Below are 27,635 nucleotides of genomic sequence, written 5' to 3' on the forward strand. Positions count from 1 at the left end.
AATACTAAGACACTCCTACAATTTCCAGCATTAGCATAGTGGCATAAATTAAATACATGCAACATAATTTCCATGTCTTCATCCCATAGCACCATGATAGCATTTGAATGTCCATGGTAGCATACAAAATATTGCAAATAGGTGGAGGATCTATCAGATGTACAATTATAGGCCTCATTTCCCAGTCTAGTGGCAATTGGATGGATGCACATAGGTCATGGAATGCACCATCATGCTCCTTGGCCCAGTATTCCTGAAGGATAGTCTCCACCTCCATCATTCTGCTTGGACACTGAGGTCCAGCTCCAAAAGCCTTCTGGCAGTTCCCTCACTGCGAGAAGCTAGGTTACAGGGAGAAGCTAGGTTACACTGTTGCTGACACTGTCATCCAATAAAACAGAATGTTGGAAAATCCATGCCAGTCAAAAGGAAGTACAATTTTGGGGCCTTGAAGTTTGAACTGTTATGGAGGCCCCTTTCTATCCAACTACATGGAAGAAGAAAAAACCTCTGTTCAGATGCCCCAAACTACTTCTTTTTTTCCCCAACTCCATTTGTGAACACCAATATTAAGTTGATGATTACTTACTCCTGCAATTGGGAAAAGGGCTGTAATTAATTCAAGTACTTGGCAATGCTCCTCCCCGAGGATTTTCAGTGGACAGAAGCAAAAATAATAGCACAATGTATGAAGGATAATATAAATATTCACTTTAATAATTAGTTGTAGAAGCAGGAACTCAGAAAAAAACAAAGAAACTACCTCTTTGATTCTCCTGAGAGGGAATAGAACAATCTGTGTTTAGAGACAAAATTAGTACTCAGGATGGTGGTATTAGTTGTCTTGATACTGGTACTACTTCCTCACGTGGCATGCAAGCCTCACAATAACTGCATGGTAAGAGCGCCACACAATCCACTTCAAGAGTATCATCAGTTGGGAGGCAACATAATTGGTGGCATCACTTCTCAGACCTTCATAATCTCCAACACACTAACCTTCATTGAAGCACCTCCACCCGTGTTGTTTGAAGAGCTTGTGTAAGACTTTGTTATTGTTATTGTTATTGTTTGCTGTTACTATTTCTGTTTGCATTAAGGATGTGAATTTCTGTCTTTCTCCAGGTTTGTCAAAGAATTTTCAAGTGGTGAACTTGAAATACTAATTTAATTATATTCAGAATGGAGACAGATTAAGTTCATCCGGTTTTGAAAATACTAGTGATGGCTTCCTCCACTTAAACATTTTAGAAAGTACTATCAATAGGGCAGAAATATTAATGATAATTGATAAACTATCTTAATTTGTATCATTTTTCTTATACAATTTCAAAATGTCTTTGTAAGAGAGCTGGGGGGAGTGTTTGTTGAATTCAAAGCTAAGTATTTATATATTTGTAAATAATAAGGAAGGAGATGCCAAGGGAGAAGCAACAGTTCTACAAGACATGGAAGTTTCTTCAAATACAGAATACAACTCTAATTCTAGTGCAGTTATCACCACACTCTGAACATGTTCTTAAAATGTAGATTTCACCTTCAACTGTTGGGGGTACTTCACCAAGAACTTATAAAGTGTTCTGTATTCTGAGGCATTCTTAAGAAATGATCCAGTATTGTTATAGAATTAGATAAATATCAAGAATGGGAGTAGGTGTTCACATGCATCAAATACATCCTTCTGAAAATGTCAAATCGTATGGTTCATGATAACACACGGAACTTTATATTGGTAATTTATAAATAAAGTATATTGAGTGCATTGTTGTAAAGGAGAATACAGTTTTCTAATATTTGTGCAGCCCACATAAGGCTAAGCATTGCCTAAAGAACGTTTGTACACAAATACTGTAAGGAATAATAAGGAAGGAGATGCAGGACAACATAGTCTACATTTTACAATGTTTGGGATATCCTAATAATCTGTACTCTTTTTTAGTGTAGTGCCTAAGTATTACCAGCACATCCTGGCTTTGGCATTTGCTGTAAAGGAGATAAATGAAAACTCTCAGATTTTACCCAATACTTCCTTGGGCTTTCACATTTATGACAGTTACTTCAATGCAAAGAATACCTATCATGCCACAATGCAGCTTATGTCCTCAAAAGAAAAAATAGTTCCCAACTACATATGTGACGTCCAGAATAAATTAATAGCGGTTGTTGGGGGACTGGAGCCTCTAATTTCTCGTTATATTGCAACTGTCTTGGATATCTACAAGATTCCACAGGTAGGTTGTGTAGATGTCTCTATCTGTATGTTGAATATGGGATTTCATCCATTTAAATGCTTATTTTCACCACACAGACAAGATTGTGGGTGTGGAAATTGAAGTGAGTGAAATGTGTAGGAATGTCAAATGGAAGGTCAAGTACAGATAATCAAAAATGTGAGTATTGGAAATGTAACAGCACCTATAGAAGAAAGTAAACTGTCTAGTGATGGCAGGTCAATGGAAAGGAGGAATTTCAGCAATAATGGCAGCCAGAGGCAATGAAAGGAAACCAATCCCCTGACCTGTTGTAAGTAAGATGGCAGGCAGGGGAAACAGCTTCCATTGAAAATCTTGTGTTTGTAATTTAAAACTTACACATCAACTTTTTGAAGAAAGGGATTCTGTGGGACAACGTTTGGCTCCTATTTGTTTGTTTGTTTGTTTGTTCGTTCATTCATCCATTCATATTTCCTTTTATTTAGCTCATATATGGCCCTGCTCCAGTGATGAATGATAAAACCACAGGCCTTTCCTTCTACCAAATGTCTCCTAAAGATGCTCTTCAGCATGCAGGCATTCTGACTTTGCTTCTCCATTTCAATTGGACATGGATTGGGATCCTTACATCCAATGATGAATGTGGAGAAAGATTTGTGCAGACAGTGTTTCCAGTATTTTCCAGCAAGGGTATTTGTTTTGCCTTTATAGAAAGAAGCGGTAAATTTACCATTGTCACAGAAATTAATGACAAGCTACATGAGAGAGCCAAAATATATGATAGAATCATTGACAGCAAAGCCAATGTAGTGGTTGCTAATGGAGAATCCTATCTCATTGTGTTTTTGAGGTGGCTACAATTTATCTCAGATAGAGAATGCACAATGAATAAAGGAAAAGTGTGGATAGTAACAGCTCAGATAGAGCTCACTTCAATGGTGTATCAAAGAACTTGGGATACAGATATAGTCCATGGTGTTCTGTCCTTCTCTATGCACTCCAGTGATCTACCAGGATTCAAGACATTTATTGAAAGCAAAAGCCCTTCATTCACAACAGGAGATGGCTTTATCAGGGATTTCTGGCAGCAGGCCTTTGGTTGTGTGTTCCCAAGTGTAGATGGGGACAAGGTGGATGGAGATATTTGCACAGGAAAAGAGAAGTTGGAAAGTCTTCCTGGGACATTTTTTGAAATGAGCTTGACTGGCCACAGCTACAGCATCTACAATGCTGTTTATGCTGTGGCACATGCTTTACACTCTATGTCTTCATCTCGAGTGAATCATCAATCAGTGGTTGAAGGAAGGTGGATGAACTTTCAGAATCAGCAGGTGTTGCAGGTAATGGGATGATGTTCCTCCTGTTGGAAGGCAAAATACAATAACATATAACAATATGTTAACATATAACATATAACAATATGCTCCAATCAGATTCTTCTTGTGGGCTTCCCGTTGACATATGGTTGGGCATTACACCGGACTAGATAGGCTTTTGGACTGATCTAGCAGGTCTCTTTTTATTCTGTCAAATAAAAGGTTTCCCCAAACTAGAGTTGTCATATTGGAAAAAGTGAAAATCCAGTTTACAAAAAAAATCTGCTGGACACAATTTTTGAAGGGCGAATCCTATCTATATCTGAGAAATTCCAGACATATGGCATCTCTATCCCAAACTATGTCCATCAGCTCCTTTCCATCCTCTTTCTCTATATTAGTGTTGGCATGTTCTGAGATTATAGAATTGTAGAGTTGGAAGGGGCCACTAGATTAATGTAGTCCAACCACTGCAATGCAGAAATCTTTTGCCCAACGTGGGGCTGGAACCCACAGCCTTGAGATTAAGAGTCTCATGCTCATCCAACTGAGCTGTTTCCCTCTTTTTGTAATGGTGAACTTAAAGTATTCACATTATTCTTTTGCTGCTATACATCTGCCAATTCATGCTAACTCTGGTTCATGCTGCCTTTTGGCTCACAGAAACTGCCACAACTACATTTTGAGGCCCTTAAGAAAAGTCTGTATTTGGAAATTGGTTGGAAGTCTTCTTGCTCTGTGTTTCTCTTTTGATTCAGTTGGGAGAAATAGGTGGTATATTGCATTTTTAAAGTAAATAAATAAATATTTTTCCATGGGTGAGGAAGCAGGCAGTATGGCAGAGAATATGCAATGATTCTTTGACTTGTGTTGTTTAGTCGTTTAGTCGTGTCCGACTCTTCGTGACCCCATGGACCAGAGCACGCCAGGCACTTCTGTCCTCCACTGCCTCCCGCAGTTTGATCAAATTCATGCTAGTAGCTTCAAGAACAAAGATTCTTTGACTAGTGTGGTCTTAATATTTGTAGGAGGGGTGTTTAGCTCCTAAGATTTGTCTCCTAGATGGCTGTTGGGATGCTGCTGGTAAGAGGCTTTCTGATTCAGTAATGTTGTGTGTAGAAGAGACCGGTGTCATTTAGAAGGTGTCCAGTAGAAGCAAGATAAAACCTTTGAAACTCTACAACTACAGCCAGAATCCAGTTTACTAAGGGCAGCTTTGAGCTCTACTATGTTTTTGGACCATCAATGTTGAATAAGTTTAGGAAGTGTTTCATTTCTCCTAAGCTTCTTTTCCTTTTCAACTCAGCTCCATCACTTTCTGAAAATTGTCTCGTTTAACAACAGTGCTGGAGACAAGATCTCATTTGACCAGAATGGGGAGTTAGTAACTGGATTTGATATTATAAACTGGATTATTTCCGCAAACCAATCCTTTCATAGAGTGAAAGTTGGGAGGATGGATCCCCAGGGTTCTCTGGACCAAGTGTTCACCATCAACAAGGATGCCATCACATGGCACAATTGGTTTAATCAGGTAGGATTCAATTGGGAACTGCTTGGGAAACCATTCATTTTCATTGAATGGACAATGTTCAGCCCATAACAAATACAGTGGTGCCCCGCAAGACGAAATTAATTCGTTCCACAATTTTTGTCGTCTAGCGAATTTTTCGTCTTGCGAAGCACGAAATCCCATAGGAATGCATTGAAAATCAATTAATGCGTTCCTATGGTCAAAAAAAGTCCAAACAAAGCCAAATTTGGTACAACAGTTTATTAACTGCTCTTTAAAGTCACACATACTGTAAAGAGCAGTTCAAAAATTTAAGGGAAAATAAATTAACTTTATAAACAAAACATGTCTTTGTTTTTAGTCAAAGAAAAAAAGTCGTGAGACGTTTTCGTCTTGCGAAGCAAGCCCATAGGGGAAATTCGTCTTGCGAGGCAAATCGCGAATGGAAAAAACTTTCGTCTAGCGAGTTTTTTGTATTGCGAGGCATTCGTCTTGCGGGGCACCACTGTACCGAGTTTTGATTAGAAATGATACAACCTATGTAGAAAGTAGGACTCAAAAAACATGCACTGTTTCCTTTGCTGTTGAATATATTAAATGTGTTGAAAAGAACAAACATATGTTTGTGCTAGTCTGATTACAAACTCAATTAGCTAGTAGCCCTTGATAGCCTTATCCTCTATGAATTTGTCTAATCCTTTTTAAAGGCCTCCAGGTTTATAGCCAGTGCTAACTGGTGAATTTTAGAGTTTAACTATGTGTTGTATGAAGAAATACATCGTTTTGTTATGAATATTCTAACATTCAGCTTTAGTGTATGGTATTTTGATTTCCCTGGCCTGGGAATCCAAATCAGAGGCTGAACCGGAGGAATCCCAGCCTGCACAGGAGTCCCTGCCTCCAGGGCCGGCTGAACTGGGGCAGGGCCTTCTTTCTGAAGTGCCTGCACCTGTGCTGGATCCTCAGGAGCAGGCACCAGGTGAATCCACTCTGGCTCTGGAGGTGGTTGAGGACTCAGTTCCTACAGGTGAGTCTCCCCCTGGGTCCAGTAACCCTTCAGCCTCTCCTGAACTGCAGAGGTTCAGGGCAGAGAGGCGAAGGGAACTGGTTTCTCCCAGGAGGAGTGCTCGCCTTAAGGCCAGGAGAGGTGGGTCTCCTAGGGGCCAGGACCGCCCCTGGCCTCAGAGAAGATAAAGGCCAGTCAGCTCGGTCTCAGGTTGCAGGAGCAACGTTGTTGAAGAGCTGTCTCAGCCAGCACCCAGTCCGGTTCCCCCAGAGTTTCTGTCCTTGCCCGGCTCCTCGCTGTGGACCCTGCTTCGCCCGTGGAGGACTGTCTGCTGACCCTCAACTCAGGTCCTGAGACCTCGCCCCACGGTAATCTCCCCCCTGGACCAGAACACCTCCCTTACTTGCCTTATTTCTAAGATAAAAATGCCCAAATGTTGTAATATTTCCCCATAGGCTTCCTTTCCTTTCAATTTGTTTTTAAAATGTTTTTAATATTTTATTTTAATGGTTGTAACCACACTTGGAATACCTTGCACAGCCCAGGATATTTCACATCTCAGGAGGATGTCAGATGAAGTTATGGAAGAGTGGTCCTAATTGAGTTTCAGTTATACATGAAGATCATCTTAAGAACATGAGACTCCTTCTCCAGATAATCATTCTACTCTTTCACTTTTGAATAAGGCCCAGCCTCTTTCTGTGTGTTCTGAGAGTTGCTATCCCGGTTCCAGCAAAAAAATGAAGGAGGGAAAACCGTTTTGTTGCTATGATTGCATCCCATGTCCAGAAGGAAAGTTTTCAGACCAGAAGGGTAAGAAATAGTGTGTAGAAAGCTGGGGAAAGTTTGTGCACGATCAAGGAAACACAACAAAATTACAGCATGTCAAAGTAGAAGCAAAAGTGAATGTGATAGATGTAGAAGACCAAGTTGGACCAAATGGCATACATGCTAACCTCAATGTGTTTCAGACACAGCTTGTTCATCAGGGGATTATATTAAAAGGTGTAGAAATGTGTTGTATCCAGTTGGTGTTCATCTGCACACATACATTCAATTCTTGTGGTGTCAAAAAACAAGTAAAGATGATGTTACGTTATGAGATGGTATACAAGTCCTTTCCTTGTATACTGCTCTGTTGTTTGATAAAATGGTTTCCTTCTTTCTTTTGTATAGCACTTGGGAATTGAAAGTGGGAAAACTGTATCTAAACTTCACAAATGAGCAAAGAAATTGTCCAGGCAGGCACTTTATGTGACTCATGAGAGCAGCAAAATAACCAGACTAAACAAAGGTGATGGGATAAAATCAGGCCAAATCTTTATTGACAGCTGCAAATGGGGCAAAGGTTGGCATGGCATTGGGTCCCAGGATCAGTTCATCATTTCACAAGGCCCATGTTGATGGAATGGATCTGCTGGGTTTAGATCACTCCAAATCTGTATGATGGGAGTCGGCTAATTTTGAACGATGCCATGTTGCAAGGCAAGCAAGCAGGGGTCTCACTGGGGGACCAGGGTGCAGACTCCAACCAGGCAGATACTGAAACCATGCTTGGGTTTGCCATGCTCAATCCTCTCCTCAGGCCCCTTATGCCCTCCCCGGTACTATGTTGATCCTGCCCAATGCCATTTCCACCCTCATAAAAACAATGTTGTGATTTGAGGACCCGCCACCCGCTTGAGGATAAGAAACACATATGGACACAGTATATTACTAGGTTAATGGGCTAAAAAAGGCCGCGACTTTATTGATTACAGTATGTGAGAGGTATTGGCTCAGGCATTGCATAAAACAGCAGAGCTTGACTCCATCCCCTCAGGATGGGGTGAGTCTAACAGGGGTTAGCCACCAGTAGGAGGAGCCTGTTGATGAAAATACAACTGTAAGGTCCCCCTGATGTCACTGGGGGTCGTGCCAGGGCCCTAGTCACCAGCAAGGGCATCGGACAGGATCCACAACCACCAGATTCCTTTAACAGAATACCCATAAAGTGGAGGGGTAGGCGATGGCCACACCCTGCCCTCCAACACACCAACAACATATTCCAATGCCTAACCACCAATAAGTAAAGGTTGTGCTGATTTGCTACGAGGTAGGTGAAAAACCAAGTGGCTGGTGCCAATTTGGCAGTTGAATAAAAATTCCTACCAGACCCCTTGAACAACCAAGGTGAGCAACTACAGGCCCATAGCAAGGTCAAGCACGAAGCAAAGAACTAAAGGGAAGGGTGGGTGATCCGTTGACACCCGGCAGCAAAATGAGGGGAAAGTGCTGCCGTGGCTGCATTTTAGCAGCTAAACCCCGCCCCCAAGCCTCCCCTTGATTGGTTGGCTGCCTGGGGACACAGCGTGGCAGCAGGGACAGCCAAGCAGGGGCCGGTACGCGCAAAATGCAATAAACGGCATCTGCTCACAACTCCTCCCCTCTGGAAGGAGAAGAGTCTTTCTTCTGCCTAACAAAGAAAGCCATTATTTCCCTGAGGGAAAGGTGAAGAAAAAATACCAACCAGGTGCCAATGGGACAGATTTTTCCCATGAGCCCACCACAAAGGGAGGTACTGGGTAAAACCTTGTCCAGTATTTTGCTTCAATCTATGGGCCAGAGCCCAGTCAGACAAAGGTGTCCCATGCTTATTGGGCACAGAACGGGGCTTATAAACATGAATTGGCTGTAATTTTAGCTCACTACTTTGCAGATTCACAGAGCTCTAAAATACATGAGATAATGACATTTCCAGGAAGGTGAATGGGAATTCACATAACCATCTCCTCACCTTCCATAGTTTGAGAAGACTGACACCAAAGGAATATCCTAGTATGAATGGATTGTTTTAGATGTAAAAGAGAAAACATTGCAGTATGCTTGTGAGATGTCTGGAATCAATTTGAAATGAAGCCCATGTCTTTTGTTTTTCAGACATGAATGCCTGTTCTACATGCACAGCAAAAGCCTATCCAAGCAAAACCAGGGATTTCTGTATTCCCAAGTTCATTTCCTTTTTATCGTATAAAGAACCACTGGGCATCAGTTTAGCCTTCTTTGCTCTTTTCTTTTGTCTGATCACAGTCTTGGTGCTAGGAATATTTCTGAAGCACCACAACACTCCCATTGTCAAGGCCAACAACCGGAACCTTGCCTATACTCTCCTTATCTCAATCCTGCTCTGCTTCCTTTCTGCATTGCTATTCATTGGACATCCTAAGCAGGTGTTGTGTCTCCTCCGACAAACCACTTTTGGCATGATCTTCTCTGTGGCTGTTTCTTGCGTGTTGGCAAAAACCACTACTGTGGTTCTTGCTTTTATGGCCACCAAACCAGGTTCCAGGATGAGGAAGTGGGTGGGGAGAAGACTTGCCAGTGCCATTGTTCTTTCCTGCTCTCTTATTCAAGCAGGCATTTGTACAGTATGGTTAGTCACCTCTCCCCCATTCCCAGATGTTGACATGCACTCAGTTACTGAAGAAATTATATTCGAATGCAATGAGGGGTCCATGACTATGTTTTACTGTGTTTTGGGTTATATCAGTTTCCTGGCCATAATCAGCTTTGTTGTGGCGTTCTTTGCCAGGAAATTGCCCAATAGTTTCAATGAAGCCAAATTCATTACTTTCAGCATGTTGGTATTTTGCAGTGTTTGGCTCTCCTTTATTCCATCCTACCTGAGTTCAAAGGGGAAATATATGGTAGCTGTGGAAATCTTTTCTATCTTAGCCTCCAGTGCTGGGCTCCTAGGTTGCATCTTTCTCCCCAAATGTTATATCATTGTGCTGAGGCCTGAGCTGAACAACAGGGAACAACTAATAAGAAGGAAGGGCTGAATAATCTCAATGTTTTTGTGTTTTGCTATTTTGTGCCACTCAGGAAATTTTGTGTATGAATTATCATTCAGAGTGTTACTGTATTGCTAGAGAGAGGCTCCTTTGAGTTAACATATGCCTTTATGTTTCATACATCCCTGGTGGGGAGGATGGGTTCAATAATGGGATTTAAAACACAACCCCTCCCCCCCAAAAACCCTGTATCCTCTTCATAGATTTAAGCAATAGCACATTTTGGCAGTGAGGGTCACATTGATGTTCAGGAGGAATGCATTGCTTAATCATCTATCTTTCAGTGCATATATTGGACATTGCTTCTTCAGCTCTTAAATGTACTCCCAGGTTTTTGCATAGAATATCAAGCTAGACATGGGTTTCCCAATCTTCCAGCTGGTTTTAGACTATGATTCCCATCATCCCTGACCACTGCGCCTGCTAGCTAGGAATGATGGGAGTCGTAACCCAAAAACAGTTGGAGATCCAGGTTTGGGACACCCTGAGGCAGACCAACCTTTGTCCCAGCATGACTCCTGAGCTCTCTGTCTGCTGCTGATCCATTCTATATCATTATCTGCATGAATAAAAATCAATTTCTCATTTACAAGTAATAGTCACTTGCTGCTTTTTTAAAGTTGGGAGCCAGGACAAAGAACATCATGTGATCAGCTTCTCTCAGAAGTTTCAAATTCATCGTATATTTGCATGCATCATAACAAATAGGGATTTGCATCAGGTTCAGTCAAAACCCAAACTAAATCTATACAGTATGAAGGAGATATGGGCTTCAACTTAGTCCAGTGGAGGCAGTCAGGCATCCCAGCATGAGCCAGGCCTGTCTAGGGGTGGAGTGTCAGGTGGGAAGAAGGAGCTTTAGCTGTATGCACCTGCTTTCCAGTAAGGGAACACATGCACAGAGTCAAACTGAGCAGGATTTAACCCTCTGCTCATCACCTGGTGAGTGGAGAATTAAATCCTTCAGGCTGCAGGGGTCTGCTTCATCTGCATGTTCCCCACAGGGAACAGTTTTCTCTTCATGCACTGCATCATTCCCAACTCATGTGTTTGAGTTCCAAACTCAAGCAGGATCCCTTCTTATCCATCTATGTGGAAGGGAAAACTTTTTCCCCAGATGTGACAGACATTGTTTCTTCAGCAATTCCCATTGGGAGCACCAACTTTAAATTATTGATCATCTTCTCTGATAATTATGAAAAGGACTGTAATTAATTCCTTGCTCCCTGAGAATTTGCTATGGTTAGAATCAAAACAATTCCCACAGTCTAGAAAGATTGATATAAATAATCACAAGAACATTTAGGTATGTTACCAGAGACTATGAAAAGACAGGGATTCACCTGAGTCTCCTGAAATGGAATAGGAGACTGTTTAGAGAGACGATTAGTGTTCAGAATGGTGGCATTAACAGTCTTGATTATTGTACTACTTCCTCACATGGCATGTAAGTGCCAAAACATTAAATGCATGTTACGAGACCCACACCCACCACTTCACAAGTATCACCAGCTGGGAGACTTCATCATTGGTGGCATGGCTTCTCAGACCTTCATCATCTCCAGCTCAATAACCTTTGTTCAAGAACCTCCACCAGTATTGTTTGAAGAACTTGCGTAAGTAACGTTGGAAAAAGTTTCTGGGTTTCAATTAGATATCTGAACCAGAGGGAACAATTTTATAAAAGTAAAAAAATAGATTAATTGAGTGGGGTTGTGGGGGGCTACAGCAATAGTGGTCTTCATCTATTTATCTATATTAGAATGAGGGTATACCAGCTTCTGAAGTTTTTGAATCACATCGTTCATTTTAGTACATGTTAGCATTGAAAGTGTTGCATTCTGAAGAATAGCTGATATTCTTCAATTGTTTCATTTTTGCTAAGACCATCTAAGGCTAAGAAGAAATGTGTACAGTAGTAGTGCAAAGGATATTAAGGGGGGAAAGAGGGCAACATGGGGCTCAAAATGTAACTCTAGCAATCTATTTAAAATACCTTCTTACATTCACTTAATTATTCCATTTAGAGTAGTGCCTAAGAATTACCAGCACATCTTGGCGTTGTCATTTGCAGTCAAGGAGATCAATGAAGACCCTCAGATTTTACCCAATCACACCTTGGGTTTCCACATCTATGACAGCTATTTCAATGCAAAGAGGACCTTTCATGCCACAATACAGCTAATGTCCACAGTGAGAAAATTTGCTCCCAATTACATATGCAACATCCAGAATAAACTAATGGCAGTTGTCGGAGGATTAGACCCTTTAACTTCTCTTCATGTGGCAACTGTATTGGATCCCTACAAGATTCCCCAGTTAAGTTACATTCTGTGTAGATGTTTCTGTATAAGTGGGATGTGGGGTTTTTACACTTATTACTCCCTTCGTCAACACAGATAAAATTGTATGGTTTGGAGGCAGAAATGTGTGTATTTGTGGCAAAAGACAAGTGGAAGCTAAGAAATATGTTTATGGATGAGGATCTTGAAAACATAGTGGAACCTTCATAGAATTTCAAATTCCATGTAAAGAAAATATTACAAGTCCGGTGTTTGATGAAGGGTATCCAGTGTTATAATTAGGAAGTTCTTCTAAATGATTAGAGTCACATCACTAAATAGCAGAACACCTAGAATGGAATTCAGGATTCAGCCTCAATTGATCTTGATGAATAATTATTTAATTTCACATGTAAGCCACTGTTGGAAGCAGTATGCCTCTGAATATCTGTTGCTAGAAATCATAAGGGTAGAGAGTGCTGTTTCCTTCAAATCCTGCTTACAGATTTCCCATAAGCATTTGGTTAGTGAAAACAGGATGTTAGCCTTCAACCTGATCCAGCAGGGCTCTTATGTCCTTATGTTTTTATTTGCTTGTGCTTGAGCATACAAATATAAACCCACCTAGTTCCTTTAGATATTTTCCCTTCATTAGCTGGTATTGTGTAATAGTCAAAGCCGCAGAGTCCGGTTCATAACTGTGAATGAGACTCTTCCTCACCAACATCAGTTTGCCTTCAATCATCTGCCTTTGTTCTTACTTACAACCAGTCCATGAAGCACTGCCTGTGAGCTTCCTCCTCCTAGTCTCAATGTCACTCCTGTAGAACTCAACAAAGAGCAGGTTGGAGGCAAAACTAAGAATAGATGGCTCTGCCGGTCATTGGCTCTGGCTGCAAGTGTTGTTGGACTCCCTACACTTCACTCTACCAGTCCCATGTGGAATGCAGCATGGCAGGTTAAAATAGAAAGGGAGTTGTGAGGGAAGTAACAAGTTGAACCGTTACACACTTCATCTTGGCTACAATATCAACCAACTCTATTACTAATTTCTTATCCATAGCGTGTGAACTTCTATATTGTAAAAATAATAAAGTTTACTAACGAAATAGTTGTAAAGACTTCTGGTGTGATGCATGTGAAGAACTTTGAAGCTCCTGAAAGTGACATGTAATTTCATAAACGCTGAAGATGGTGGTGACAATGCTAATATGAATACTAACATCTATCCAATTTAAAATCTATGTTTAGCTCATCTATGGCCCTGCTCCGGTGATAAATCATAAACCCCCAGGTCTTTCCTTCTACCAGATGGCCCCTAAAGGAACTCTTCAGTACACAGGCATTCTCTCTTTACTTCTGCATTTTGGGTGGATATGGATTGGGATCCTTACTTCCAATGATGAATATGGAGAAAGATTTGTACATACTGTGTTTCCAGTCTTCTCCAGGAATGGTGTCTGTATTGCTTTCATAGAAAGAAGTAGCAAATTTACGACTATCACTGACATTCATGAGAGACTAGAGAAAGGATCTCAAATACATGAAACAGTGATCAATAGCAAAGCCAACGTTGTGGTTGCCTATGGAGAATCTTATCTTATTGTGTTTTTGAGATGGTTTCCCTATCTCTCAAAACATACAACAAATAAACAAAAAGGCAAAGTGTGGATAGTCACAGCCCAGATGGAGCTCACTTCAATGGTCTATCAACAGTCTTGGGAGACAGACATAATCCATGGTGTATTATCCTTCACTATTCACTCGAATGATCTGCCAGGTTTCAAGTCATTTGTTAAGAGTAGAAACCCTTCCAACACAAAAGGAGATGGTTTTATCAGGGATTTCTGGCAACAGGCTTTTGGCTGTGTGTTCCCAGACCCAGCTCTGAACAAGATGGATGGGGATGTTTGCACAGGAAAAGAGAAGTTGGAAAATCTACCTGGGACTTGTTTTGAAATGAGTTTGACTGGCCATAGCTATAGCATCTACAATGCTGTATATGCTATGGCTTATGCTTTACATTCCATGTGCTCATCTAGATTCATTCACAAATTGCTGGTGGACAAAAGGGAGCTTAATTTTCAGGATAAACATGCATGGCAGGTAATGATATAAACATCCTTATGCTTTATGATACAGTATAGGTGGTTGTAGTAGCAGGCTGCCACGTGCAAAATAAAATGTCTCCCCAAACTCCTCCTGTTCTCTCATTTTCATCTTTTATTTTTAAGTTCCTCTGCAACATTTCTCCTGACTGATGAATACAACAATTTTCTAAATTATATTCAAACAGCATTGTTGATAGATTGACCTTCAATATTTGGAAGCCAAAAGATCTGCCTCCGACCCAGTGTTTAAACAAGTCCATTAAGGATCAGAGAAACCATTTCATAGATGGATATATTATGCATTCTCTTACTCCCTTTTATTAAAAGCTACAGTAAATTATGATGTACAATTTTAAACTCTGAATGGTTATATAGACATAATATTTTCAAAGGCATCTCTAGCAAACTAGCAAATCTTCCATCTTACTTTAGGAATTAATTTCCAACTATTAACTATATGAAGTCATATATATATAATATGACTTAAGTTGTACTTATTTTCAGAAGGAAGGATGAACATAAGTCAATTCTTAAAAATAAGATCTGTTTTATACGTCTATTAACTGAAAATTGGAGAATGAATTAGCAAAGATGAAAGCATAAAGTAGGAGTATTTCTTTTCTTTTTTCATTTTTTTTCCATTTTATTTTGAAACATTACATTCAATTACCTCTTTAATCATTCTTTGCAATACAGACTATATATATCTATTTCTATCTACATAAAAATCTATCTATTTTTCATATTTGTACCATTGTGACTTCCCTCCACCCGTGCTCAGCTTCCATTGTTTTTCATTCCTTTAATATTGTGTTAAAGAAAGTTATTTACATATTCCCCATTAATCCCTTTTCATCTTTTAACCTTAACTTTATGAACTTCAGACAATGCATATCAATGAATTTGTTTTGGAACAATGTTTTGTCATACATTCCCATTCTTTTCTTAATTTCTGATTTGATTGGAATCTAATAGCTGTTGTCATTTTGGCCAATTCAATTAATTCACAAAGCTTGTATTGCCACTCTGCTACTGATGAAAACTTGTCACCTTTCCAATTTTTAGGTATTAGTAATCAGGCAGCAGGGATGTCCTTTGAAACTAAGCCTAATAGAAATGCTTCTGGCTTTTTCTCAAATGATGTTTTAAATACAGTGGTGCCTCGCAAGACGAAAAGAATCCGTTCTGTGATTCTCTTCGTCTAGCAGTTTTTTCGTCTTGCGAAGCAAGCCCATTGAAGGATTAGCAGATTAGCACTATTAGCGGCTTTTAGCGGCTTATCTGCTGATCGGATCAGCTGATAAGCGGCTTAGCGGCTTAGAAAAAGGGGGTGGAAGGGGAAAAAACCAGCAGGAACTTGCAAGACATTGTCGTCTTGCAAAGCAAGCCCATAGGAAATTCGTTTTGCGAAGCACCTCCAAAACGGAAAACTCTTTCGTCTAGCGAGTTTTCCGTCTTGCGAGGCATTCGTCTTGCGGGGCACCACTGTATCTTTTTTAATTATTCATGAATATTGCTCCAGAATTTTTTAGATTTTCCCACATCCCCACCATGCACGATACACTGTTTCTCCTACCTCATGACATCTCCAACACTTATTTGATTTTAATATGTATATATTGTCTAGTCTGACGAGAGTCATATATCATCTGCCCATCATCTTCATCAGGTTTTCTCTAATTGTGTAACAGGCAGTAAATTTAATGTCTTGCTTCCACAATTTTTCCCATAGCTCCATCTGAATGGTATATCCAATATCCTGGGACCCCCTGACCATCACCCCCTTTACTTCCTCATCCTTTAATTCCCATTCTAACAACAGATTATAAGTTTTTTAATAATACTTTCTTTGTGTTTTGTAATTTGGATTCTTCTTTTCCAAATCCATTTTTTATCCTAATTAAATATATCATTTAATTGATGGTATTGCAGACAGCCAGTAAAATGTTGTTTAATTTCCTCAAAGGCTTTTAATTTTAATTGACCATGTTCTTCTTCTGTTTGTATGTAGCCCAATCTTTCTCCATATCCCTTGTCGTCCTGTTCCTCCCTCTCCTCCATCGCCTGCCACTGCTCCCACGACTCCCCACACACCTCCCTCTGCTGTTCAAAGCCTCAGAGAGGCTCCCCAGCCGTTAGTTTCTGCGTGAAGGTTTACTTTCACCCTGGCTCTCTGTCTAACTTTCCACTTTTCTCTCATTGCTTCTCCTATTCCTCCTTTACTTTCTCGTTCCACATCAGACTGCTCACATGTAAGTTTATATTTGATGTTATTCTCACCACTACCGGGGTTGCTTGATATGCTTTTTGCTTCTTGTTGATGTATTCCTTTTCGTAAAGCTTTTCAGTCACAATATTAAAAGCTACGCAGAGGTGGATCTCTCTGCCTTGCGCTTCTGTATTTAGCATAAATATAAAGTCACTTACTTCCCTCTTCTGTTAGTTATGAACTGATAATTTCCTTGGGAAGCATAGATTTTCATATCCTAGTCTTAATTTCAGAGAGACCTGATGCTGTTTTGCTTGGGTCCTGAGGCATTTCACAGTCGGGAATGCCCCCCTTTTTTGCACTGAGGTTCTCCCATCTTTTCCCACTTAAATAGTGCCAAAACCATGAGAAACCCCTTTCCATACACACAGTGCCCTTCGGTTTGAGAACTCCTCTCAAAACTTTCCTGGGGAGTCAGCATCGGCCTCACTCTCACCTGGTTCCCATTAACTGTGATCAGGTGTGTTCCACTGCTTCAAAGCACTTTCCCTTGACCTGTCACTGAGCACACCACACCAGGAAGTGCATAAAGTAGGGGTATTTATTTGGTTTTTGTTTGTAGAGTGCCGTTTATCTGTTCAGAAAGCCACAGGACTGTACACTCTGAATATTTTAACCTACATTTGTTTGACACCTCATTTTCAGGACTCAAAAATTATTTGGAAGAATTCATTCATGCTCTCTTGCATACACTGAAAAGCCTTGATGCTGCTGCTGTAAACATTTGCTCATTAAGTAGTTGACAGAGATATCAGTCTCAAAAGTCCAATTTAGGTATTCTTGCCTCTAGGTTTGGCAACATGGAAGCAAGGGTTTGCAGAGTAGCTTAGTACTTAGTCTTTGTGTGAAGAATGTATGTCTGGAAACATCCACATAACCAAGAACCACCTGGAACAAGTGTGCCTCCCTTTCTGAAGAAAAATCCAAGTAATTGGGGCTAAAGATTCCATGAAACTGCCAATTATTCTAAGCTTTTTCCTTTTCTGTTTGAATCAAGCTGCATCATTTTCTGAAAGGTATCCACTTTAACAACAGTGCTGGGGATAAGATCTCCTTTGACCACAATGGGGAGTTGGTGGCTGGATTTGATATTATCAACTGGATTATCTCCCCAAACCAAACCTTTCATAGAGTGAAGGTGGGGAAGATAGATCCCCAGGGTCCTCCAGAAAAAGCATTCAGCATCAGTGAGGATGTGATAACATGGCACAAGTGGTTTAATCAGGTAGGATCCAATTTTGTGTTTGGAAAATATTTCAGTTTTGAGTGACCACTGATGTCCTGTCCTTTTCCAAAGCTATCTGAGTTGGTAGCCATCACTGCCTCCTGTGGAAGTCAGGGTCCTGAACCTTCCAGCATTCACCATCACTGGAGGTCCATGAGTAGAGAGTGTTGGTGCATTCGGGTCCTGCTTCTGGGCTTTCCATAGGCATTTGGTCAGCAATAATAATAATAAAAAACTTTAAAAGAGCCTGCTGGATCAGGCCAATGGCACATGTGGTCCACCATCCTGTTACCAGCCCAACGTCACTTGGAATTCCCAGTAACTGGCATTCAGAGGCAGTAGAGATAGAAAGCAGCTATCATGGCCACTGTGAGAAGGCAATGCTGCTCTAGAGGGCCCTGATGTGACAAAACTATTCCTAGGTTCTCATGTTGAGTACCCATCCTACAATAAGCATCCATCTTGAAGCACAAAGCAGTTGGGTCTGGAACATGCCTATTCTTCTCCCCATCAACCTCCCAGCATTTCCAAGTTTAGCACAGCAGCATAAGATGAAACCTTAAAAGAGTAGTTCCCATGCTGCTTCAGTATCATATAAAAACCCTCATATCATTAAGATTCCAATGTTATTGTTCTCAAGATTAATATCCTGTCATTTCCTGTATGAAATAGGTCCAGCCTCTTTCTTTATGCACTGAGCATTGCAATCCTGGCTTTAGAAAGAAAATGAAGGAGGGAGAGCCATTTTGCTGCTATGATTGCATCCCATGTCCAGAAGGGAAGATTTCAGAACAAAGGGGTAAGTAATATTTTGTATAGTTGAACTATTCCATTTTCAAAATTTTTGTCTAACTGCTCCATTTCACATTGTACTTGAGCTTTAATATGATGTTAAAGCCACTTCTGGATCTATGTCAAGGAGCTTTCAGGCAAGCACAGATCATCTACAGGGCAGGAAAGAACATGAGGCATGAAGTGCAATTAGCTTTTATTCAGAGAAAGTAACAACACAGCAGAGTTCCTCTGCCTCATCCCATTCAGCTGGAGCCATTGCTGAAACTGACCACTGGCACCGCCTTGCTCCACTAGCTTCCCCCTGTGTATCAATTCCAAGCAGACAGACTGTGGCGAGGGGGTGGGCTCCTCCTCTGAGCCTGTCTGGCCCATTACTTATTTCACCAATTAATTTCTATTAATTATCCAAATTTTTAACAGATTAACAACAAATTTATTCAAATTTAACACAATTTATAAAATTGACTTTCCACCCCCCTTTCAAAATGCTACTTTCCCCTCCCTCTTTTACTGTTCACAATAAAATACTTTAAAAAAAAATCTAATACTTTCCCATCTATTCTATTTCCATCAACAGATCATGTTCCATTCCTGCTGTAATGGTTCTAGGGGTTGCTCGTGTGTAAGCCTGTGCCAACACCTGACTGGGTTGCCTGAGTGAACCTTTCCTGTCCGGACAGCCACTCACCCGTGGCTGTCTCAATCGCTGGCAGAATCCGCCAGTGGGCATTTCTTAAACTTCTTCCAGCAAAGAAGTTCTTTGACGCCCAGTCTCCTCCTACTCTCCCTGCACGGAAGCCTTCTGGGCAAGGAGGGCGTAGGCAGCGGAGGACCCTTCCTCTCCCCGCTGGTCCCCGGCAAGGAGTCATGTGACCACCTCTCTGATTCCCCCATTTGCCCCCCTTCTCCACTGGAGCTAAGCTGATTCCCTTCCCCAGAAGATGGGCTGCCTCTCCCAATCCCGGGACGCTCTCTGGGATCCCTCTGGAGCTCGCTCTCTCCCTCCAGCACTGATGGCAGTTCCCTGATACCCACCTCCTCCTCAGGACCCCTCCCACCCCCAGCGCGATTTTCCAACACAACCTCCTCTCTCTCTGCTTGGCCGATGATGCGGGGAATCCCCTGAAAGAGCTGTCATCCTCTTCTGAGGATTCAAAACCAGCCTCCCATCCGCTCGGATCTCTTCCCGCTGGTTGAACCTCCCAGTCTGATTCTTCTCCCTCGGACACCTCCTCTCCCTCCTCTTCGGAGGCAGGAAAACCCACAAAGTCCCCTTCGTTGTCTGTGGGTCCAAATTCTTCCTCCCAAAATCTAGCTAATGGTTTGGGCTTATCCGGGAACAAACTGTGGAATTCTTCCACCAGATACCCGTCAGTGATTGATTCAGCAGGGACCCACGTGTTTTCCGACCTAGGTTCCCCTTCCCAGGCTACCAAGTACTCTACCTGGCGACCTCACCACCTTGAATTGAGTATTTCCGTGGCTTCGTTACAGTGTTCCCTCTCCTTGACCCGCAGGTGGGTGGTAACCCCTCCCTGCCGTCCTGGGAATTCCCGCCCCTCCCTGTAAGGTGAAAGTAGGGACCTGTGGAACACCGGATGTATCTTCATGCTGTCAGGCAACTTGAGTTTAAATGCCACTGGGTTCACCTGGTGTATTAACTCAAAAGGCCCCAGCCGCCTCGGCTGCAACTTCTTGCACCCTCCCTTTAGGGGCAACCCTTGGGATGACAACCACACCCGGTCTCCCACCCATATGGCCTCCCCCTCCCGACGGTGCCTGTCCGCCTGCCTCTTGTAAACTTCCTTGGCCCGCTCCAAGTTCAGCCTGAGTTGCTGGTGTAAGCCCTCCATTTCCTCCACAAATTGCTCAGCCACAGGTACGCTCCATCCTTCCTCCCCCAGGGAATGCCCTGGGGTGACATCCGTAATTGGCCATGAAAGGGCTCATTCCCGTGGACACGTGTTCAGCATTATTGTACGCAAATTCAGCCAAAGCTAATTTCTCTACCCAATCGTTCTGTCTCTCGCTGACATAGCAGCGTAGGTATTCCTGGAGTATGCCGTTAGCTCTTTTGGCTTGCCCGTTGGTTTCTGGGTGCCTCGCCGGCGAGAAGCTCACCTCGACCTGTAGCAAGCTCATGAGTTTCCGCCAGAATCGGGATGTAAATTGTTTCCCGCGATCCAAGATTACCCTCAAGGGAGCCCCATGCAGTCTAAAAATGTGATCCACAAACAGTCTGGCTGTCTCCTCTGCCGTTGCTGTATGTGAGCAAGCTACGAAATGGCACATTTTTGTCAGTAGATCGACTACTACCATGACCGCTGTCTTTCCCCTTGACTTGGACAGATCTGTCATAAAATCAATGGACACCACCTCCCAGGGTCTTTCCGGTGTGGGTAAGGGTTCCAGTAACCCCGTGGGGACAGCCCTTTCCCCCTTAGCTCTGTGGCATCGGTCGCACCCTCGTACATATTCTCTTACGTCTTCCCTCACCTTTGGCTACCAGAACTGCCTGGTGACAAGTAGCATGGTCTTGTGCTGTCCAAAGTGCCCAGCTGTTGGGTTGTTGTGGAGTTGTTTAAGTACCTTCCCCCTCTAAGTCTCCCCCGGTACATACAGTGCCCCCTTATAGTACAACAGCCCTTCCTTTTCCTCGAACCCTCCATTGACTTCCTTTCTGTCCCTGAGTTCCCTGATTTTTGTCTGAGCAAACTCATCGTCTCTGGTGAGCCCTGCCAGTTCCCGTTTGCAAACCAACGCTCCCCCACATACACACCGGTCCTCGGGGAGCATGTGCCTGGTCTCTGGTGGCCCCTCTCCTTCCATGTACTCCGGTTTCCGGGAGAGAGCATCTGCCCTTACGTTTTCCTCTCCCAGCACGTATCAGATCTCGAAGGAAAACTTGGCAAACTCCTGGGACCATTTGATCTGTCTCTGGTTGAGCACTCGCGCGGTCCGCCAGTATTCCAAGTTCTTGTGGTCAGTTCGGACCTGAATCTTGTGCTGCGCCCCTATCAACAGATGTCTCCATTGCCGAAATGCCGCATAGATAGCAAGCAGTTCTCGCTCATATACTGTGTAGTTTTGCTCTGACTTGCTCAGATTCCTTGAGAAAAAGGCACACGGCCTCCAGTTCGCTTGGCCCTGGGCTGCAAAAGGACCGCTCCAATGGCGCGGTGGGACGCGTCCGTCTCCAGTCTCATGGGCTTCTCCGGATCCACGTGCAGGAGCTGCTCTTCCAAGGCAAATGCCCCCTCAGTTTTTCAAAGGATTGCTGCGCTCCCTCTGTCCACGCGAACTTCTTTTTGCTACTAAGACAGTCCGTTATGGGTGCTGTCAAGTGAGCGAAGTTCTTTATGAACTTCCTATAGAAGTTGCTGAAGTCTAGGAACCTTTGCACATCCTTTCTGTTTTGGGGGGCTTTCCATTCCAGCACTGCCTTCACCTTGCCCGGATCCATGGCTAGTCCCTTGTCTGACAGCCTGTACCCCAGGAACTCGACCTTCCTAGCTTGGAATTGGCATTTTTCCAGCTTGACCCACAACTGATGCTTCTTCAATCTCTGTAGCACCTCCCTGACGTCTCTGACGTGTTGCTTTTCCTCGTCCAAATAGATTAAGACATCATCCAAAAAGGCTACGCAATTCTTGTACAGCAGGGGCCCCAACACATGGTGCATGAAGGCTTGAAAGCAGGCCAATCCTGATTGTAATCCAAATGGCATGACTAAGTACTCAAAAGCCCCCAGGGGGGTGAACATGGTCGTTTTCTATTCGTCCCCCTCCCTTATCCTAATCAGATTGTATGCTCCCCTGAGGTCCAGCTTGGTAAAAATCTTCCCCTGCCTCACACGTGTCAAAATATCGTCAATCCTGGGCATTGGGAAAGTCACGGGTTCTGATACCAGGTTTAGGGCCCTGTAATCCACGACTAATCTGGGCTGATTAGTCTCTTTTTTGTCCACAAAGAACACTGGACTGCCCCCCATTGCCTTAGATTCCCTTATGAAACCTCTCTTCAGGTTCTTGTCAATAAACTGCCGCAGCTCCTGCAGCTCCCGGTTGGACATGGCATACAGCTTACCCACTGGTAACTGAGCCCCTGGAAGCAAGTTGATTTGGCAGTCAAAGGGTCTGGGGGGGCAGTTTGTCTGCCTCCTTTTCGCTGAAGACCTCCTTCAAATCAGCATATTGTGGTGGCACCTGCCCTTTTTGCTCCAGGGCCAACTCCGCCACCCTGGCTACAGTCATTCTTGGTTCCTTCCCTCCCAGACAGTGTTCTGAGCAGTAAGCTGACCCAAAGGTGACCGACCGCTGATTCCATGACACCACCGGGTCATGTATTGCCAGCCAGCTCATTCCCAGTATTATTGGGGGTCCTGCCAGCATGGCCACGTGAAAGGCAATGGTTTCCATGTGCCTGGAGACCCTCATTCGCATTGGTGGTGTCTGGTGTGTCACTTCCCCTCCCAGGAGCTCCCTGCCATCGATGGTGGTCACCTGCAAGGGAAAATCTAGTGGCAACAGGTGGAGTTGGTGCTCCAGAGCGAAGTCTCTGCTGAAGAAATTACACGAGCTGCCAGAATCTAGCAGTCCCTCCACCTTGACAGGGTGCCCATTTGGGAGTTCTAGCACCACCTCTATGGCTATCGCTGCCTTGGAGGGGTCAGGCTGGGGCACTTCTATTAGTTGATGGCCTGGCTGCTGGCCCTGCTGGTTGGCAGCCAGGCATTGTCGTTTCCCTGCGCCTGCCCCTCCTCCCCCTTCTCGTCGTGGCCTGCAGCCCCCATCATGCCTTGCCAGGCCTTTCATTGAGGGCAGACCTTTGCAAAATGTCCCGGTCGCTGACAGAGGAAACACTTCTTGGTAGTTTTCCACTCCTTTCCCTCCCTTTTCCGACCTTCACCAGCGCTTGAAACTTCGTGTGCGCGCTGCATCAATTTCCATCGGCTCCGCCACCTGGGAAGGCTCCCTCAGCATCTCAGGAATGCGGTTGTCATGGAAACATTCCTCCCTTATCTCCCGCTTCTCTTGAGCCTGCACTTCCTGGCGTACACCGATCACAAGCACAGTCTTTGTGAGTTCATCCATCGACCGCGGGCGGGGCACTCGGGACAATTCGTCTTTCACTTCAGGGGACAAACCCGTCTCAAACAACATTTGCATTGGTTCAGAGCCCAGATCCCACCCGAGCTTGTGGACTAACATCGCGAAACGCGACCAGTAGTTTCTGACGGACAGGCTCCCCTGCTTGCACCCCATCAGCTTCCGTTGTGTCACACTTTGCTCAACCTCGCTGGAGAACATCGCGTCCATTCCCTGGTAGAATTTCTTCAGATCTTTCAATGCATCATTCTGCGTCGCCATTAGGGGCCTGATCCACTCATGCGCCTCATCCTGCAGATGTCCCACAATGTAAGCCACCCTCTCCCCATCATCAGCAAAGTCATTTTTCTGCAATTCCAAAGTGTACTGGATTTCCGTTCGGAAGGCATTGTAGTCTTGGGGCTTTCCACCAAATTTGTGTACCAGCCCCTGAACCCTCCTCCCTATCGGGGTGGCTCTGACCTGTGCATCCTGAGCCCGTCTCTCCTCCAGCCGCGCCATCAGGGTAGCTACATGCGCCTCCAGGTCTCGGTTCCTCTCGACCAGACCTCGCACCAAGGCTTCTTGCTCTGTTCCTCCGGCCGGCTCTGTTTGGCTCATCGTGCTGCCTCTCTGGGACTGCGCACAAGCAACGTCAGGGACTGACGGATTGCTGTAATGGTTTTAGGGGTTGCTCGTGTGTAAGCCTGTGCCAACACCTGGTTGGGTTGCCTGAGTGAACCTTTCCTGTCCGGACAGCCACTCACCCGTGGCTGTCTCAATCGCTGGCAGAATCCGTCAGTGGAGCTTGCTCTCTCCCTCCGGCACTGACGGCAGTTCCCTGACACCTGCTTAGACTTTTATTTAGGAATATTTATTTAGGAGTGTGTATTAAGTAAAGTTCAGTTCTACATACATTGGATGCTTACTCAATTTCTATTTATGAAAACCCCCAAAACACCCAATTGGCTTGGCATGACAAACTTCCTTTAAATTGGGATGATATCTGATGTTCTTGCTAAATAGGTATTCTGTTGGTACAGTACCTTAAAAGAGTCAGTGGGAGCATGCTATCCATTTGAAATTTCCTGAATGTTTTTTTAAAGAAACATCAATAACTCAAACTTTTTTGTGTGTGAAACCATGAACTTGCCACAGTGCTATTTGTGATATAGCCTCAGATCTCTGGCATACAATAATATTATATAATTTTTATTTTGTTTTATATGCCCAGAACTCTGGGATACTTTCAATACTATGAAAAGGGTATGTGAATTATTTTAAATATATTGAGTTCATTTCCTCAAGGAACAAATTGCAAACTTCTCCAAAGAAAACCCAAATAAGCAACAAATATGGAACTCTTCTGAATCCTCAAAACCACTGTAAATTTGCTACTATAAACAGTAAAACTCTAACACAATGGAGAACAGACACTTCAGAGCATCAATGTGTTAGTGCAGTTCATGACTTTTTAAGCTTAAGACCCCTTTTTTTCAGACCAGAATGACTGCTGTGAATGTAGCAATGAAGACTATCCAAACAAAAACCAAGATGCATGCATTCCCAAGGCTATAACCTTCTTGTCTTTCGAAGAACCTTTGGGGATCAGTCTATCCTGTTTGGCTTCTGCCCTATCTTTGATCACCATTATGGTGCTAGGAATGTTTGTGAGGCACCACAACACTCCCATCATCAAAGCCAACAACCGGGACCTTACCTACACTCTCCTCATCTCCCTTCTGCTCTGTTTCCTGTGTGCTTTGCTATTTATTGGCCAACCTGGGAAGGTGACATGTCTCTTCCGACAAACTGCTTTTGGTATCATCTTCTCGGTGGCTGTTTCTTGTGTGTTGGCAAAAACTATCACAGTGATTCTGGCTTTCATGGCCACCAAGCCAGGATCTCGAATGAGGAAGTGGGTGGGGAAAAGACTGACCAATTCCATTATGTTACCTTGCTTCCTTGCCCAAAACGGAATTTGTATTGTTTGGTTGGTAACCTTTCCCCCATTCCCAGACACCAACATTCACTCATTTGCTGAGGAAATTGTACTGGAGTGTAACGAGGGGTCTGTAATTATGTTTTACTGTGTGTTGAGCTACCTCGGCTTTCTGGCCATTGTCAGCTTTGCTGTGGCTTTCTTTGCCAGGAAGTTACCTGACAGTTTCAATGAAGCCAAGTTCATCACTTTCAGCATGTTGGTCTTTTGCAGTGTTTGGCTGTCTTTTATTCCATCCTACCTGAGCTCCAAGGGAAAGTACATGGTTGCAGTGGAGATTTTCTCTATCTTGGCCTCTAGTGCTGGTTTGCTGGGTTGCATTTTTGCACCAAAATGTTACATCATTATGCTCAGGCCCGAATTGAATAACAAGGAACAACTAATAAGAAGGAAAACTTGAATAACTGAAATGTCTGTGCATTTAGCTATAGTCTGCAGTGTGGAGCTTACTGTGTGTGACTGAAACCTCTGACTATGTGAAATCTTTGGGATTAGGTAGAATAAAACATGACAAACAATGAACACATTTTCTTTACTTGGAACCATGATTACTGAAAACAATACAGCACATGCCCACAAAGAGGTAAACATGAAAGATATTCAATCTAGTGAAGTTCTTTTTATCTGCCATGGCATCACACTTTATAATGTTAAGTTGATTTGAAATCTTCTGATGAATATTATGGATTTTCCTTTACCTGGTGATCCTGCTGTTTTGTTTTTACTCTTCCATATCACCTTGCCTAAGAATTTTCACTGATGATCTATATATACATCTTCAAAATACATACATATGTTCCTAAACAGAGCAGTTCTAGCATTAAACATATTTACTTCTTCTCTGACTCTTAGACAACACCTTGGACTTCTACAAAGACAAGCTATAGCAAGCTGGTATTTATACCAATATGTCAGTGTAAGTTTTCCTTATTCCAATTCCGTTCAGGAGCCTCTGAGAAGGCTTTCTGTCAGGTAAGACATCAGATGAGTGTGGGTCTGGATTTTGAGGATTGGGCCCTAGATGACATGTCTGAGCTGAATTGAGTTTGAATAGATGCAAGTTTCTCCTTGTCCTACCCACCACCACTTCTCCAAACACACCCTTTTGGGATTTATGCCAGTTTAGGTTACAGCACCCTAGCTCAGCCAGGGTGAAAGAATTACATGAACACAGCCCTTCTGGATCAGGAAACTCCAAGATCCACTAAATGCAAACTTCATAACATACTGCATTTTTTTCAGCGTAAGCCCGTGTCCCTTCTAATCCAAGTAAAAGGGGGGGGGTTGATTCTTTTCATAGGGGACAAATGTATTTTCTTCAGTAATTTCACAGGGAATAACAAATTTTGAGCTGGTGTTTAACTTCACTTCATATTATCAAAAGGGCTTGTCAAATTCATCAGCATGTCAGCAACCACCACTAGAAAACATAGCATGCTGCGATGGATTATATAAATTAGAACATTTAGAGTTACAGTTAGAGAGTGAGATATGCAGGCTGCTCTATGATATTTTACACATTAGACTTGAGCCTTCAAAAATGAAAATAGTTGGCTATTGGAGAATTTGTGCTGAAAGAACTTCATTGACATGGGTGCGTTTGCTTCCTCACATGGTATACAGTGCACATATTGCCATGTCCATAATCCATACCATCCACTTCATGAATATAATAAAAAGGAGACCTCATCATAGGTGGCATTGCATAGCACAGTTTCATCATCTCTAGTACAGTTGACTTTGACCACAAACACCCCCATCATTGCTTGTGGAGCTTGAATAAATTTATTTCTATCTGTCTCTTTCACAATAACTCAATCAAAATGAATATTTCTGTTCCTCTCTATTTCCTTTCCCTCTGTGTGGAATGATGACTCCTTAGAGCTCAAATCCTAAATAAATCCTAAATAAATGTGGTTTTCTTTATAAAGAGCTGGTGGCCATATCTGTAGCTGGAGATTATATGTAAATTGTAGTACAACA

The 27,635-nt window shown here is 43.0% G+C and overlaps 3 protein-coding genes across 3 annotated transcripts; 2 read left to right on the top strand and 1 right to left on the bottom strand.

Moving 5' to 3' along the window:
* Window positions 1-895: 895 nt before the first annotated feature.
* Window positions 896-9,869, top strand: LOC309516520 (vomeronasal type-2 receptor 26-like; the record flags this gene model as incomplete). The annotated part of the gene is made up of 6 exons (XM_082195283.1): window positions 896-1,041; window positions 1,940-2,231; window positions 2,699-3,553; window positions 4,836-5,063; window positions 6,735-6,861; window positions 8,968-9,869. The coding sequence occupies 6 exons, from the start codon at window positions 896-898 to the stop codon at window positions 9,867-9,869; spliced, it is 2,550 nt and encodes an 849-aa protein (XP_082051409.1).
* Window positions 9,870-11,351: 1,482 nt separating this feature from the next.
* On the top strand, window positions 11,352-26,052 carry LOC309516521 (vomeronasal type-2 receptor 26-like; the record flags this gene model as incomplete). The annotated part of the gene is made up of 6 exons (XM_082195284.1): window positions 11,352-11,497; window positions 11,909-12,074; window positions 13,475-14,269; window positions 17,541-17,768; window positions 18,441-18,567; window positions 25,151-26,052. 6 exons carry the CDS (start codon window positions 11,352-11,354, stop codon window positions 26,050-26,052), a joined length of 2,364 nt encoding a protein of 787 aa, XP_082051410.1.
* LOC309517034 (uncharacterized protein) lies at window positions 19,642-23,377 on the bottom strand (the record flags this gene model as incomplete). Its single annotated transcript, XM_082196042.1, has 2 exons — window positions 19,642-20,475; window positions 22,840-23,377. The coding sequence occupies 2 exons, from the start codon at window positions 23,375-23,377 to the stop codon at window positions 20,018-20,020; spliced, it is 996 nt and encodes a 331-aa protein (XP_082052168.1). The 3' UTR covers window positions 19,642-20,017.
* Window positions 26,053-27,635: the final 1,583 nt, after the last annotated feature.

The sequence above is a fragment of the Podarcis vaucheri genome, assembly GCF_965113315.1.
Source record: "Podarcis vaucheri genome assembly, chromosome: 13".
In the NCBI taxonomy this organism is placed as follows: domain Eukaryota; kingdom Metazoa; phylum Chordata; class Lepidosauria; order Squamata; family Lacertidae; genus Podarcis; species Podarcis vaucheri.